Source organism: Nyctereutes procyonoides, unplaced genomic scaffold (genome assembly GCF_905146905.1).
Source record: "Nyctereutes procyonoides isolate TBG_1078 unplaced genomic scaffold, NYPRO_anot_genome, whole genome shotgun sequence".
Taxonomy (NCBI): Eukaryota; Metazoa; Chordata; class Mammalia; order Carnivora; family Canidae; genus Nyctereutes; species Nyctereutes procyonoides.
Window position 1 is genome coordinate 865,382 of NW_026575154.1, and position 15,898 is coordinate 881,279.

General features: G+C 44.0%; 1 protein-coding gene across 2 annotated transcripts in view; it reads left to right on the forward strand.

The window, feature by feature from the left end:
• TSPAN5 (tetraspanin 5) overlaps positions 1-15,898 on the forward strand; it is a 171,703-nt gene that overhangs the window by 132,990 nt on the left and 22,815 nt on the right. For both annotated transcript variants that reach the window (XM_055313285.1, XM_055313284.1), the window contains exon 2: positions 5,480-5,530. In XM_055313285.1, coding sequence (XP_055169260.1) covers positions 5,480-5,530 — 51 coding nt within the window. The remainder of the gene's footprint in view (positions 1-5,479; positions 5,531-15,898) is intronic.

The window sequence follows — 15,898 nt, forward strand, 5'->3', positions numbered from 1 at the left end:
GTGTCGGGGTAGGCATGTGTGTATAGAAGTTAAATAACTTATTTGTTTAAGTATATAAGCTGAAATATGCTCTCAAGAGAATTCAGATAGCGGCCAAAATGCCATAAAAGAAAGCTGTCCTTCAGAAATGCCACTAGATCTTAAGCTAGTTATGAAATTGGCACCTGAGATTTATTTCTGTTAGAGAGGACATAAGATGGATTTTCAAGAGCCATGGTCTCCACATAGAAGGTGCCAGAAACAGGAGTTATCCTTAACGCCCTCTCTCTCTCTCCCCTTCACCTTTGCCCTTTCTCCCCACCATATCAAGCCATCACTGAAAAATGTCAGTTTTACTTCTAAATAGTCTCAATTCCATCTTTTTTCCTCACATTTCCATACAGGACATGATCAGGTATTGTCTGCGTGACTAAATCTGATAAAGGCCTGTGTCCTTGCCCCATCCCAGATCACTACGCACAGATGATGCTTAGCGGCTTCCTGTCCCTCTTAGTGTAATGGCTGAACTTCTTAATTGCCTCTTGGGGCCCTGCATGGGCTGGTCCATGCTCATGTCTCTAATGACAGACTTGCACTTTTCCCCTATTCTTCACACACCAGTCATACCAGTCACCATTTAGACCTTTATCCATGCTGTGTTCCTCTCACCACAGAGCCTCCTCTCTCATCCTCTTTCTGCTGCCTGAAGCACTCTTCCTCTCTGTCTTTGCCAGTTTAACAATTTCTCATCTTTCAGACCCTGGTTCCTACATCTCTTACATATGAAAACCCTCGTGGACTGCAATGTGGGTCAGATCTTCCTCTTTCGTCTGTATTGGCCTTAGTTTCTTTTCCTCTATAGAACCACCAAGGGCAATTTTGTCTTTTATGTTTTATTTGATTAAAATCTCTCTCTCACTGGACTGTATACTCACTGGGGGCAAGGACGGTATCTGTATTTATCACAAGAGAAAAGTACCTAGCATAAAGTAAGAACTCAAGAATATCTGAAGATTGTAGATGGATGGATGAGTGGCTTCTGAAGTTATCTCATACCAGTTAGAACAGGTTACTCTTCTACTTCCAGGATGTTGGAGGCTCAGCTAGTTGGAACTGAAGCAACAGCTGGCGGAAGATCTTCTGTTCATGGTCCCCAAAAGGGGGCAGATGTGTCCCTCCTGCAGAGACGCCCCGTTACCATAATCAACCCTAGGGCCATTTTCCTGAGTGTCAGCTCTGCTGGCTTTCTATTCATCCCATGCCCAGCTTCTGTCAGCATGCCACTCTGTTTCCACCTAGTGCCATTCTCAATTCCAGTCAGGAATACACACCTTTGCCTTGGATGTCAAGAAATTAAAGGGGCGATTTTGAGTCTTAGGACAAGCCTTCCAGGAAAGTACTAAAACACTTTGAGCTTGGGCTGAGGAGTCCGATCTCCTGAGCAACACAGGTTTCTAAGGGCTCTTTCCTTATCTATATATTCTGTCTAATTCAGAATATTCCAAGTTTATAATTTCAATATATAATCAATAAAATAACTAGTGATGAGGATTTTCCATTCTTTTCATTTAAAATCCAATGTATGTTTACATGTACTAGCACAGCTCAGTGTGCACTAGCCACATTTGGAATGCTCAATAGCTAGTGGCTGCTGTATCAGACAACGCTGTCTTAGTGAGTTCCTAGAAAACACAGTACCTAGTTCATACTTAGCATTTAACAAATATTGGCAAAATTACCATTACTCGTTTTAAAACCTTAAAAATTGGGCGGTCAAAAATTTGTACTGCATGTTTGCATATATTGCCATGTGGGGAGAGGCCTCTGATCTGTTGGGTTTTTTTTTTTTTTTTTCCTCTTTCAAAGGAATGAAGAGTTGACCTTGAGTGTTCTTCCCATTTCCTGGAAGTTGGCCTCAAGGTTTCAGAATGAGGTCAGTTTGGTGGTTTACAGTCAACTTTTCTTCTGGAGGTGGGAAAGGGGAAACACAGCATGCCTCAAGTGCTGCGTGCCTGTCTCTGTTTTTTGGCTCTTTTCTGTTTAATTATTTGAAGCTGGAACAACTTGATTTTAAAACAAAACATATGGGCTGCGAGTAATTGGGAGGACGTTTGCTAGTGATGTAGCAAGGAAGGTATGCGCACTTGAGGCCCTGGCCCCGCGCATGGCTTGCTTACTTAGGTACCGAGTGCTTTCCTTGACTTCACAGTCAGTGTTTTTTCTTCAAATTCTTAAAACTTGTTTGGAAAGTCACAGTTAAAGCAGGAAGTATTAGAGCAAGATGGTAGAGGAAATTGTCCGTAAGTCTTCTTTAAATTCTGATTTTTTTCTTCCTTTCCTCTCTGTGGAAAATCAAAGGTTTCCAGTCTGTTTATATGATTTGCAAAGAAGAGTTTTCAGAGTGCACAGAAGAGAGCAGAGCTTCCTACAAAGAGGAGAAAGTTGTATTTCTCTGTTCTTCTATGCCACTCCATTGCCCACACGCATACGGGAATTTCTGATCTACACCCAATCCTTATGCGAAGGCAAGGTTCTCAGTGTTTTTAGCTCTTCAGAGTCCACTTTGCTTGCTGCGGGGGGAATATATGATGTCCTCATATCACACATCATTCTAACCTACATGCTTGCACTTTCTGTCTCATGGGGGGAAATGGGAATTTCTAAGGACCGGTAAGAATGTGTATGTTGATGTTACTGATCTTCTCTTGGTTCCTCTCTGCTGCTTCACTCAGTAGCTATGTGCTTCTAAACAAATGAAACTCTGTGAGCCTCATTCTTCCCTTTCTTAAAATTGGGTTCGTAACAGTGCCTATTCCAAAATACAACTGTTGAGAAGCCTCAAAGAGACACTGCATATACAAAGCTCTAAGCACGGTGCCTGGCCAGTAATGAGAAGGGATAAATGTTAGCAATTAGGCAGGAGCCCTCAGCAGGAATGTGTTCACTCAAGAGGAACAGCTGGCCGTGATGTTCTCTGCCACGACACCCTACCCATTGCTTGTGGTGACGGTCATTAAGTACAGCGTTGGCGAAAATGGTTGAACATTTGTGCATGAAGAGTTTTAGTTGTTAGAAGGTGAGGCATTTCACTGAGATAAGTTTCACATCAGTAGTTGTGAAGCCAAGCACTCTGATTTCGAGGTTTGATGGGATGCTGTGTATGCACTTGTCACTTGTTACCCTTCTGTGCCTAGGACCTGAACATAGGAAATTCACATGCTGAATTGCTCTGTTTTTGTACTATAGAGTCCCAAGTATCTTGGAGTCATTTTGGGGACTGGTGCATTTGTCATTTTCCATCAAAACGATAGAGTGACACAGCACCCTGACCAGGGCCGTAGAGAGGCAGATCATAGTTTTCTGTAGGGATGTTCAAAACAACAGCTTTTTCTAAAACCTTTTCAAACCTCTAAGAGCAAGAGGGAAAGGAAGGGGGTCTTCTGTTTTTTGCCAAATCAAGGACATGCTGGAGCTTTTGTGATAGGGGTTCAAAAGGTATTGCCTGTTATCTCATTACACAGTCTGATAACTGGCGGGAGATTTCGGAAATTCTGCTTCTAAAAAACACAACCAGATTTTCTGGGCAGTCAGCTGGCTGGTTTTTCAGTCCTGCCTTTCCCCTGTGCTCCTGCTCTTTCCCCCAGTCCTCCTAGGATTGATAAGCCAATGCGCACAAAGTGTCAGCAACCCCCTGCTGTGAATGAAGACCTTGCCAGGTAGACAGCTCTCAGATTTCCCCAAAACTGCAAAGAATAATCACCCTCACGCTTGTTTTCTCTGCGCGCCCTTCTCAGTGGACAGCTTTCCTGACATTTAACTTAATCAAGATGTTAGTAAAATAAACAGGGTGCACTGCTGCCATCAGATGGAAACTGCTCGTTAACCTGCCCGCTCTCTTCACTTCAGCATTTGGGAAGGAAATTCAGAGTTGCTATTGGTAATGAAGATGAAGAATAAGATGTGTCTTTCTTCATGGCCAGTTACACCTGGTCCTGACCACTTAGCTCTTTGTGGGTAGACAGCCCTGTACAATGTGTCATCAAACATGTGACGCCCAGATTACAAGACATGCTGTTATTTTAGGTAAAGTCAAAGGGAAAAAACTGAGATACTATCGATTTTTAAGACCTGTCCCAACTTCAGACATGTTAAGATGTGGGGGGGAAAGATGAGTATCTAAGAGCATGTGACAATGACAACCAACTAAAATGGAGAATCCCCCTGGGTACTGCTTGGTCCCCCGTCCCCACTCAACACCTCCACTCAAGCTACTGGGCAGCACTCTGGGGTGTGTGATTGTGTAAGAGGCAGCTCTGTGTTGGGTTCTCCTTTATCTCACTGTGGTGTTTGTATGTGAAGTTATGGCGCTGAGATGAGAACAGACCAAGCCGTGGAAGCCCCCTAAAGTACGATAGAAGTTATTTAAGTTTCTGAAAAATGGAAGAATCCAGGACTTTTCTTTGGGTCACATTGGACTTGCTAAGATTCATGTTACCTTTTGAAGAAGTGGTAAGGAGTGTGTTGAGGCCTTCCGCGTGCTGTATTGGACCTGGACCAATTGTCACGGCCTGATGGTGTGGAGAGAATCACTGGCTCTTTTACATTCATTTTTTAGTGAACACTGGGCTTGGATTTATGGGGGCAGGTGCTGTGTCCTCTCTTACACTGAAAGGCAGCATTAAACATTATTAATAACTTCGATTTTACTCAAGGTTCTAATTTTTATTCTTAATATCAATGACTTTGAAGCACCTACATGTCTCCAACCCTTCTTTTTAAAAAAGTTTAAAAATTTGTATTTTCTGCTTTATTGAGATATAATTGACAAATGAAATCATATTTAAAGAGTAGCACATGATGATTTGATATGCATATACGTTGTGAAGGAATTCCCCACCCTGAGTTAACATGTATCACCTCACATAGTTACCTTCCTGTGTGTAACATCATTTCCGTTCTTTTAGCAGAAATTCAGTTTTACCAATATAGTGTTACCAATTGTAGTCACCATGTTTACATTAGATCCTCAGACCTTATTCATCTTAAGCTTGTACCCTTTTACTAACCTTTTTCTATCCCCACCCCCCCAGCCTCTGGCAACCACTTTTTTACTTTGTTTCTAGGAGTTGAATTTATTTATTTCAATTCCACATGTAAATGATACTGTGTTGTTTATCTCCTCTGTCTAGTTTATTTTACTTGGCATAATACCCTCCAGGTTCATCCATGTTGTTGCTAATGAAAGGATTTCCTTCTTTTCCTAGGTTGAGTAATATTCCGTTGAATATGTATAGCATGTTGTCTTCACTCAACCCTTCTTAATGCTTAATTTTAATCAAGATGATCATGGTGTTTCTTTTTCTGTTAAGGGCTGTTATGACAATACTATTTCTCAGCCAGATAAAGTGACAAAAGAATTGGTTTCAAACTTTCTTATTTGTATCAGTAAAAACATGGATTTACTCTTTTACTTAACACCCCTTTTTCTTTTTTCTTTCAGTTTTTGGGAATAGCATTTCTTGGAATCGGACTGTGGGCGTGGAATGAAAAAGTAAGTTGAATATTATGAAAATGCACACATTTTGGTTGTTTAGAGGCTGCACATTATGCTACATGTTGTCTCCTTTTCTTCTGACAACTACAGAGTATTAAGAAACATGGTTCTTTAATGAAAGTAAGTGTTCTTTGAAGATAAGTCATATTTCTTTTTTTTTAAGGTTTTATTTATTTATTCATGATAGAGAGAGGGTGAGAGAGAGAGAGAGAGAGAGAGACAGGCAGAGGGAGAAGCAGGCTCCATGCCAGGAGCATGACGTGGGACTCGATCCCGGGACTCCAGGATCACGCCTTGGGCCAAAGGCAGGCGCCAAACCACTGAGCCACCCAGGGATCCCTGATAAGTCATATTTCAAAGGCTCTTTAGGAATGAAGCTTAAATAAGCCTTTATATCAAAATAATTACAAAAGTAACAATACATATGCATAACAGAGAACGTCTGTTGAAATTTTATCAGTTAGCTGTAGATATGTATTTTTGTGGACAATTTCCTCACTCTGGCACAAGAATTTCAATAATGCTCATAAATATCACTAAATCACCTGTAGCCTTCTCTCTGTCTCTTTTAGCCCTTTGGAAGATTTTTCAAGCCATAAAGATGATTTTTCAGTATGAGTATTATGTAATAAGCTATTAGCATGTTGTATGAAGGAAGCTGGATATAATTCATGTTTGAATATCAGATAAACTTCATGTTAATACTAAAGAATGTGAATGCTTGTCTGCTGAATAAAAGTATTTAGGAATGTTCAAAATCTATGATCAAATACAATATATAATGTTTATGTCTTTATGAACAAATACAATATACAATATTTCCCGGAAATATTTCCACAGTATCCAGGAAATATCGTGGAAATATGGAGTGACATATTCTAGTCTATGGTGAAGATACAGTGGACAGTTTATGCTCTAAACAACATGCTCATGACCTCACTGCCTTGTGTCTTCTTCTCTGGCTTCCTTCCCATCTGTACCCTTTAATTGTTTCTTTACAAATTCTAATGAGGCCAAGCACTGGAATTCAAAAACTACACTGGAATTCAAAAATTAACATGAACTCCTCTTTTCTACCTTCTCTGGGAGCAGAATCATCTACAGCATTTTATCTCCCACCTTGGGGAGTTGAGGGAGTGTGCGGATGCCTGAAAACTTGCAAACACAAAGGTTAGCTTCAGTTTTCCCAGAAGACCTGTCTGTTATCCCTTTGGTATTTCTTTCTGTGACCTTAACTATGGCCTGAAGCCAAGAGTTTCTGTGAGATGTTCTGTGTATTAGAGAAAAACTAAGAAAGTCCAGCAAACAAAAGCCCCTCAGATGCCAGTAGGAATTTCTGCAAGTAAAAAAAAAAAGTTCAGACTGCATCAGATAAAACTCAAAAAGTAAAGCCTGAGTTTTCAAAGTAAACCACCTTCTGTTTATTTACAAAATACTTCTACAGAATGTAAAATGTTTTACAGAAAACAAACCCCCTGCCAGCAACATTCTGAGGCAGAGCAGTGATAAAGGGGGACAAGTTCCCCAAACAGACATAGTTTCATCTCTGGAAACTGATGTCGAAAACTGGTCACCTTTTGGATTATGATTAGTGTCTGCCCGGTCCCCTTGTAGACTTGTACGTTTATATTGGTGGAATCTCAGAAATGTGACTTTCAGAAGCCTTCGGATTGGTTAATGCCAGATAACGCAGCTTTTTGTAACTCTCCCTTAATAAGAGTCCATTTCTGACTGATTTGAAAAGATGTTGGAAGGCATTAAATGAACTGATTGTCTGTTGTAGCGATAAACAGACCATTGGTAATGTTTCTCTTTGTGAAATATAATTATGTTCTTGTTTCCTCAGTTGCCCCAAATGTCTCTTCTCTGATAAAAATCACAAAATTCTAAAGCTGGCAGCGTCACACAAATATCAGAGCAAGGGGGTGATGCGGTCTTTGGGCGGGGGTGAAGTAGCAGTCCCTTCTCCGTCAAGTCCGCTGCCCGTCAGTGGAAAGTTTCCTGGAGAGCTGAAGTGACTTGACCGGAGGTAGCAGAGGGTAAAGGACGTGTGGCAGCCCACTTTGGGGCTCTGTGGCCACATGTCTGCCCCCTGCTCTCAGGCATGGGGACACAGCAATGAATGATGTAGAGTCCGTGCCCCAGTGGGGCCCTGATGGTAAGCAGTGAACTAGCCGAGGACTTCTCCTACAACCCTGGGTGCTACATGCTGGCCACCTGGAGGTCTAACTGCAGTGGACTCATACTGGTCCCACCGCTACCTCAACGGGCTTCTTTAAGATGTGTATGTCAGATAATTTCACTCCTCTGCTCCAGCCAGCTGATTTTCCATAGCTCGCTGTAAAACATAAAGCTTATATGATTCCCTTTGGGCTCTGGGCCTAACACTGAGATCTTTTCCCTACCTGATGGCTTCTGTATGTCTGCCCTCACTGGCCCTGTTGTAGACTTCATCCCCCCCCCCCCCCCAGGAGTCTCAGGGGACATTTGCCTCCCTCTGCTCTGAGTGCTCTTTGCCTAGCTATCACCAAGCTTTGCTCCCTCTGTTCCATGTCTGGCTCAGATGACCTTGTGTGGAACCTACCTGACCACCCACCTCCCCACTTTGGATCATGTCCATGTCCTATGCTGTTTCCTATCAGCAGACCTTTCGTGACATGTCCTCAGCATCTTGAACAGTGCTTGACACAGATGGACTCTGGGGAAAGGTATTTTCCAAGAAGTAAATTCAAGAAGAGGGGTGAACAATAAATCCAGGTCCCAGAGAAGGTGCAATGGGGTTGGATGGGGTGCACAGGGAAGAAACCCACCTGGGCAGCCATAGGCCAGTGGGAAGGTGGGATGGGGGCGGGGTGGCAATCTTCCCCATGGCAGTCTGCAGGCTCTCTTCTTCTCTTTGCCCTTCACACTCCTACTTCTAGGGTATCTTAAGAGACTAGATGCAGAGTGGGTGCTAAGCGGGGACCCTGGGACAGTCCCCATCCCTGCAGAACCAGCACCCATAATGTGGAGCCATGGAACCCGAGGTGACACCATGAGTGGTCACCAAGCCACACTGCTGGGCTGCCCTCTCCTGTTAAGCTTCCGCTCCCCATGACCTCCTCCCTCTGACCTTTCTTCTCAGGACCCCTTTCTACTGACCCCATTCCCCTTGACTCGCCCCCTCCCCGCCAAAGAAAAAATGCCATCTGCATTCAGATACTGGTACATGCTGCTGAGAAAGATCAGGTATAGTTAGAGAATGGTAGGAGAAAGGGTCTCTTTTAGAGAAGAGTATTTGGGGATGGTCTCACTGTGGAGGTGGCATTGGAGCAGAGACCGGGAGGAAGTAGGAGGGATCTGCAGGGCATTAGGGGAATAACATTCCAGGCAGAGGGAATAGCCAGTGTGGTGGCTATGAGGCAGGGACTTGGGGATTTCAAGAAACAGGAAGTAGGCCGGTAGCACTGGAAGGGACAGAGCAAGGGCAAGAAGGAGGAGGAGAGGGGATCCCTGGGTGGCGCAGTGGTTTGGTGCCTGCCTTTGGCCCAGGGCGCGATCCTGGAGGCCCGGGGTCGAGTCCCACGTCGGGCTCCCGGTGCGTGGAGCTTGCTTCTCTCTGCCTGTGTCTCTGCCTCTCTCTCTCTCTCTCTGTGACTATCATAAATAAATAAAATTTTTTAAAAAATATCCATATTAAGAAGGAGGAGGAGATGGGGCAAGACAGACAGGCAGAGGCCAGAACAGGCAGAGCCTTGCAGAAGTTTGGATGGAGGAAGTCACCAGAGCATTCTGAATTTTGATAAGGAGGTGTCCTGATCTGGCTTTTTGTTTTTTTTGTTTTTAAAGTATCTGGCTTTTGGTTTAAGAGTGCTCTGGTTGTTGTATGTAATAAGAGCACAGTTTTGGGCTGAAGAGACCTGAGGTCAAATGCTGGTCCCTCTGGGCTACTATGTTAACTTCTCTGAGATGCCCTTTCCCCATTTGCACAATGGGGAGACGGTAATCTCACTGCCAGGATTGTTGTGAGGATTAAGTGAGGTGGTCCCAAGAAGTGCCAGTACAAAGTAAATACTTCTTGTGTACAGAGCTCTTTCCCCTGGACACATGACTATAGCACGGCTGCTTCTACTTGGGAGGAGCAGAATGATGGCTTTGGAAACTGTCTCAGATTTTAGGAGAGTTCAGGCTTTGATCCACAGACCAGAGAATTCATTTTGTTCTGCGGTCTCTGAAGGAAGATATGATCTGCATTGATCCCCTTGGTGACTGCAAAGGCTACTCTGTCCAAGCCCTTTGGGTTAACATCTCAGCTGGACCAGGCCTCTGATGGGATGAAGTTCTGGGGTGAACCAGAATTTGGCCAAAGGCAAGTGGGCAGCATGCTTCTCCTGGGCCAATAACACCAGCCTGTGAATCAGTAAATTCCTCCCAGTAGGGATATGGTGACATTTCCTTGAAGGAACTCCTAGAGTTGGATAATCTCCAAACTGGGTACAGCTTGAAGGATCAGATTTCCTTAATAGATTAGACTTTACACGTTTTTATGTGGAGTACAGAAATATTCAAGACAAAGATCAATCCCCGCCCCCCACCATACATACATAATACCAGGCTGAGCCTTAAACCTAGGGCTAATATTACCATTTACTTTTAGACATAATAAATAATCCATTTTATTCTAAATTCTGAATTGACTCTGCAGATACAAAGGATGACTGTGTCTACAGGGAAAACTGGTTTGTGTGCAGTTTTTCAGAAATCATAGGATCAGCTGTTTTAGAAGGAGCATTAACAATTTGTAGCATGAATCACCTCTATAACAGGCTTAGTAGCATCCAGCCATTATCAACTTACTCTTTCAAATAGCAGTTATTGAGCACATAGCACGGGACAGGGCTCGTGCTGGACTCTGGGGCTGTAATTCCTCAGGGAATTTACAGACTAGGCAGGGTGTGTATGTATATACACATACATATATATGTGTGTATGTGTGTGTGTATGTGTATATATATGTATACACACACACATATATATGCACACATACATATATGTGCATAAAGTAATACATTGTAATAAATGCTAATTTGGGGCATATATAAGTTTAACAATTTCTGTGGCAAAATACTCACCACTTCTGTCTCTTTGGGTTACACTAAGAGTAACCTGGGTTACTCTTAGTGTTGGAAAGACCTTCCTTCTACCAAAGAAGAATCCTGTCCTACTAGTTTTTACTTAGTGATGGTAGATCAACCCTGTGGGATCCCATAGAGCAGCCCTGAAGGTGTTCAGGGTGGAGGCCTGGTCTTCTGACTTTTCCAGCTAAGCATTGGCTTCCCTCTGGGGGGAGTCCCTTGACCATCTTGGTCTTGCTCCTCTGACCTCTCTCTAGTGTGTCCCTGGTACTGTCAAGAGGGTGCTTTCAGGGCCAGAGAGGGCATGGCTGGGTCATATCCCTTCTCCTCTCATCTCTTGTCCGTGCAGCTTGAAATTCCACTGTTGATCACTGAGACTCCCAAGTTGGTCTCAGATCCAGCTAAGTTTACCCTTTCCACCTCATGTCTGGCTGAGTTTTTGGAATCAAATGCAAGACTTCATTTACCCAGCTGTCTTCCAGCATATTCTCTATCCCCCTGAGCTTGGTTTCAGCTGTACATTTGAATCAAGCTTCTCCTTCAATTCTTTCTTCTAACTCAGGTCTTCCTCAGCTCCTTGCTGCCCACCCCCTCGTGCTCATCCAGGGAATTTCTGATTCAGTAGGTCTGGGTGGACACTGGGGGGGATGCTCTATTTTCACACACCTCCTAGATTGTTCTGACTGCAGTCAAGTTTAGTTATCACTGATAAAAGCCACTGATATCTTGAGTTAGTCAAGGACAGAGCCCAATGACATGTCACTGGAAATTTCCTTTAGGTTTGACACTGATTCACTTATATGTGCCCTTGGGTGTCATCAGTCAAGCAGTTTCTAATCCATCTACTTGTCATTACACCAGACTGTTTTTCTGCTGCTTGTTTTTGTAGACAGACTGTATCCTTCCCTGTTTGTCTAATTAACCAGCCTGGTAATTTAGTTGAACCTGATACATTCTTACTGAACCCATACTAGGTCCTAGAGCACATCACTCTCTCATCCAGAAACTCAGAAACTCTGTAAAGCGAGTACTAAGGCATGATTTATCATTTCCCCCTTCTAGAAATGGTCTCCTCACTTGGCTTCCAAGATATCCCACATTCCCAGTTTTTTGACCCCCACCAGCAATGCCTTCTCATACTCCTTTGCCCCAAGTTGGTCCTGAGACCTCTTCTTGGTTTTTACTCAGGCTTTTAGGAGATCTCATCCAAACTTGGGGCTTCAAAGGCACCTGTCTCTAATGACTTCCAAATTTAGATATTTGATGCAGACCTTATCTGAACTCCAATCTTGTATGACCAGTAGCTTACCCAACATCTCCATCTGAATGTCTGATGACTTCTGAAACTTAATCCAAAGCAACATTCCCAATTCCCCTCCTCAAACCTGCTCTTCCCAAATGCAGTAAATGGCAACTCTTTCCTTCCACTTGGCTCAGGTATTCATGACATTCTTTCTCCTTTTATTCTCACCCACATTCAGGCCCTTGGCAAACACTGTCAACTCTGCCTTGAGAATATGTGGGGAATCTCATTTCTTCCCATTGCCTCCTGATCTAGACCCTTATCTAAGCTGCTCCCACACCTTGCCTGCATTCATGTGGAAACACTCAGTGATTTCCCTGCCTTGGCTCTTTTTCCCCTGCTCCTACCCCAGGCACATCTCCATGAAGTAGCCAGAGTGATCTTTAAAAATGTAAGATAGAATGGCTAGTATCAAAAAGACAAGAAATAACAAGTGTTGGTGAGGATGTGGAAAAAAGGGACCCCCTGTGCCTTGCTGGTGGGAATATAAATTGGTGCAGCCATTATAGAAAACAGTACAGAGCTTCCTCAAAGAATTAAATAGAAATACTGTATGACCTAGCAATTCCACTTCTGAGTATTTATCCAAGAAAACAGAAACACTAATACAAAAATATATGCACAGCCCTATGTTCACTGCAGCATTATTCACAGTGTCAAGAATATGGAAACAACCTAAGTGTCCAGTGACAGATGAAAGGATAAAGAAGAACTGATGTATGTATTATATAGTGGAACATTAACTCAACTGTAAAAAAAAAATGAACGAAATCTTACCATTTGTGACATGGATGAACCTAGAGGGTGTTCTACTAAGTGAAGTAAGTCAGAGAAAGACAAATGCCATATGATTTCACTTATATATGGAATCTAAGAAAATAAAACAGACTCCTAACCAACAGAACAAAACAGTGGCTAGAGGGTTAGGAATTGGGCGATGAGTGAGATAGGTGAAGGGCATCAAGAGGCACAAACTTCCAGTTATAAAATTAGTCACAGGGATGGAAAGGACAGCATGGGGCATATCGTCAATAGTATTATAATAATTTTTTTATGATGACAGATGGTCCCTAGACTTTTTTGGTGATTATTTTGTAATGTATATAATGATGAATTACTATGTTGTATACCTGAAACTACCATAGTATTTTATGCCAACTATATTTAAATTAAGAGAAAGAAAAGTAAGACAGATCCTATCACTTGTCTGCTCCAAACCTTCCATTGAACTCAATGAGCTTATCATCTCATTCCACACCATAGATGGTGCCCCCATTACGTCTGGGACCTCACGTTCCGCCCCGTGTCCTTCCCTGCTGCTGTAGCCCCCCACTGACCGAGTTGCTGTTTCTCCAAAATCTCAAACATATCTCCCCCCACCGCTACCTCCTGCCTGGGCCCTTTGCACTTGCTCTTCCCCTGCCTGGTAACGCTGTCGTCCCCTTTGGCGTTTTTTCTTTACTTTCTGATCTCTGCTCACATGTCACCTCTGTCCACAGGCCTTCCTGGCTTATTTAAAGTGACCACTGTCACTTCACCCCCAGCCCTCTCTTCCCCTTTCCCCGTGTTTTTCTCCTCCCTGTTTTCATAGGATTTAGCACTTTCACACCAGCGAGTAAGTGCATTGCTCTCCCTCCCCACAAAAAAAAGCAGCTCTGTGAGAGCAAAGACTTCTGTTTCCTGCTACACTCCAGTACCTAGAACATTGACTAGCACATAGTTGGTGTTCAAAAAATATTGCTTATAAAACAGTGAATGAACAAATGAATGATGAAAGCATTCTTTTAAACCGTGGCTATTTTGTGGCCTGCCGCGTTCAGTTAGAGAGGTGTGAAGTTGCTTCAGATCTCTCATACGCGTGCGATGTCGACAGCTCTTAAAAAGCAAGTAGAATTACCTGTGGTTCTGATGTCTGATTTGATAGTGGTACAGTGTTACAAACAACAAATCTGTTAATTCTGCCTGTCGGGAAAGAAGATAACCGTTTCTTTCTGCCATAAAAATAGGAATCTATATATGATCGTCCCGTTGCATGGAAAAATGAGGGGTACCTTTCCTTTTCCATCTTGCCCAACATTTATGCTGATTACTTAGTGTTCAGGTCAGGGTGAGAGGCAGAGTGACATGTCACTGGCAGTCACAAGTGAGGGTGCTGCCAGCAAGGTTGTCAAGGGTCAGGGGGAGACTGCGCTTTTCAGAGCAGGAAGAGTGTCGATCACTGGCCTGTAAGGTGAGTCCAAGCGCCATGGCTGGTCCTGCCCCCCCAACCCTGGTGCTAGCCAGCTGGGCCAGCTGGCTTGTTGGGCCTGAAAGCCCCTTGCAGGCAGGAACCTGTCTTCTGGGCCCTTTTACACTCAGTTCCAGCTGCGTGCTGCCCACACCACAGATGTCGAGAAGATGTTGGTGAGCAAATGAATGAGAAAATGCAGAGGAGCTTTAAATACTGTAAAGACTGCACAGGAAAAAATAGTTCTTCATCAGGGGGTTTCGTTTTCACTTCTGTGATCTGTGGATCCCTACGGTTAAACTTTAAGAAAAGGATGACCTGTTCTTTCAGAAGTGGGGAAACTGAGGCCCAGAGAGGTTACACTGGAAGTCTGGCCTCTCTCCTCGAGACCCCATCCCACCCCTCCCTCCCTCTCAGGGCTCACCTGGCTCGGCTCCACTCCAGTAGGGAGTGGGCTGGAAGGATAATTGGTGACAGTCCTGAGCCAGCAGGGGAAGGGGAATTAGAAGAGCTCTGGCCTGCTTTTCCCTCTGGCTTTCCTGGGGTTGGACAAAGAGGATTCTTTCTCCTGGAGGCTTTCCCCTGATCACTGTCTTGCTTTAAGCCTCACTTCAGAACCTTCCAGTTGCTTCTTGCCACAGTCATTGACAAGATTGTTTTCCAAGTCTTACCTTGGAAAAACTGCTCCAATGTTCCTGGGAAGGAAAATCTGAGACCGTGAGATACAGTGGTTCAGGCCGTTCATAATGGTGGCGGTCAAGTTTCCATAGCAGAGGGAGGCGGTAGGTAGAGGTGGTTCTCCAGATAACTGGAACAGAAAAGTGTGCACTTTGGCTTTGAAACAACTTTAAGGAGATGTTTCTGAGATGCTGAAAATCCTCCTTTGAAGATAGCATTTTACTGACCAAAATGTAGTAAGTTTGTTGGCATCTCTCTCTCTGTCTCTGTCATCCAAGTAATTCTCTCGAGTTTTCTGTTGTAGCCAAAATTCTGAGAACCAAACAGCTCTTTCTTGCTCAGTACCTCCAAAGTTAGCATGTGAGCCTCGTGTGTTACAACCAGTAAGTTCAACAAACACATGAGATATATAAAAAATTCGTTTCTTTTTGCTTGTCTATGTAAACTTTTTTCAGAGGGATTTCTCAGGAATGAGAATTTAGGTGGGTCAATGTTGTTCACTCTCAGATGCCATAGGCCTACTCTCGTTTTGAGCCACTGGTCCAGGCCCGGATGAGTTGGATGGTAATCAGAAATTCCAAACCTGTCTTGTGTTCCAGGGTTCTCCTCGCCTAGCTCCATCTGCCTGGGCCCCTGAGGAGGGGAGCAGGGTGAGGCCCCTTCTTCTGCCTGCCACCCCTCCCCCACTCACAGGTGCTTCACCCCACAGGTGCTTCTCTGCCCACTTCCTGCCAGATCTGAAGTGGGGGTGGGCCTTGCTCTTGGGACCTGGCAGTGGTGAAGGGGATATCTGGGTCTTTTTGAAGCTTCCCTGCTGAGTCTGTGTGTCTGGTAGTTCCCTTGGGTTTGGCTGCTCTCTCTCTCTCTCGTAGGTGGCTGCCTTGTTCCCCTGCTCAGACCTAGCCGTCTTCCTCAGCCTGTGCTCCTCTGCACTCTGCCTTCTGGGGTTTCCTGCTCTCACCCCAAGCTGCCTCTCCCTGGTCGCACTTGTCTGGGTGTGAGGCCGGTACCACCACCAACAGCCCTCGCCTGCCTGCCCTACA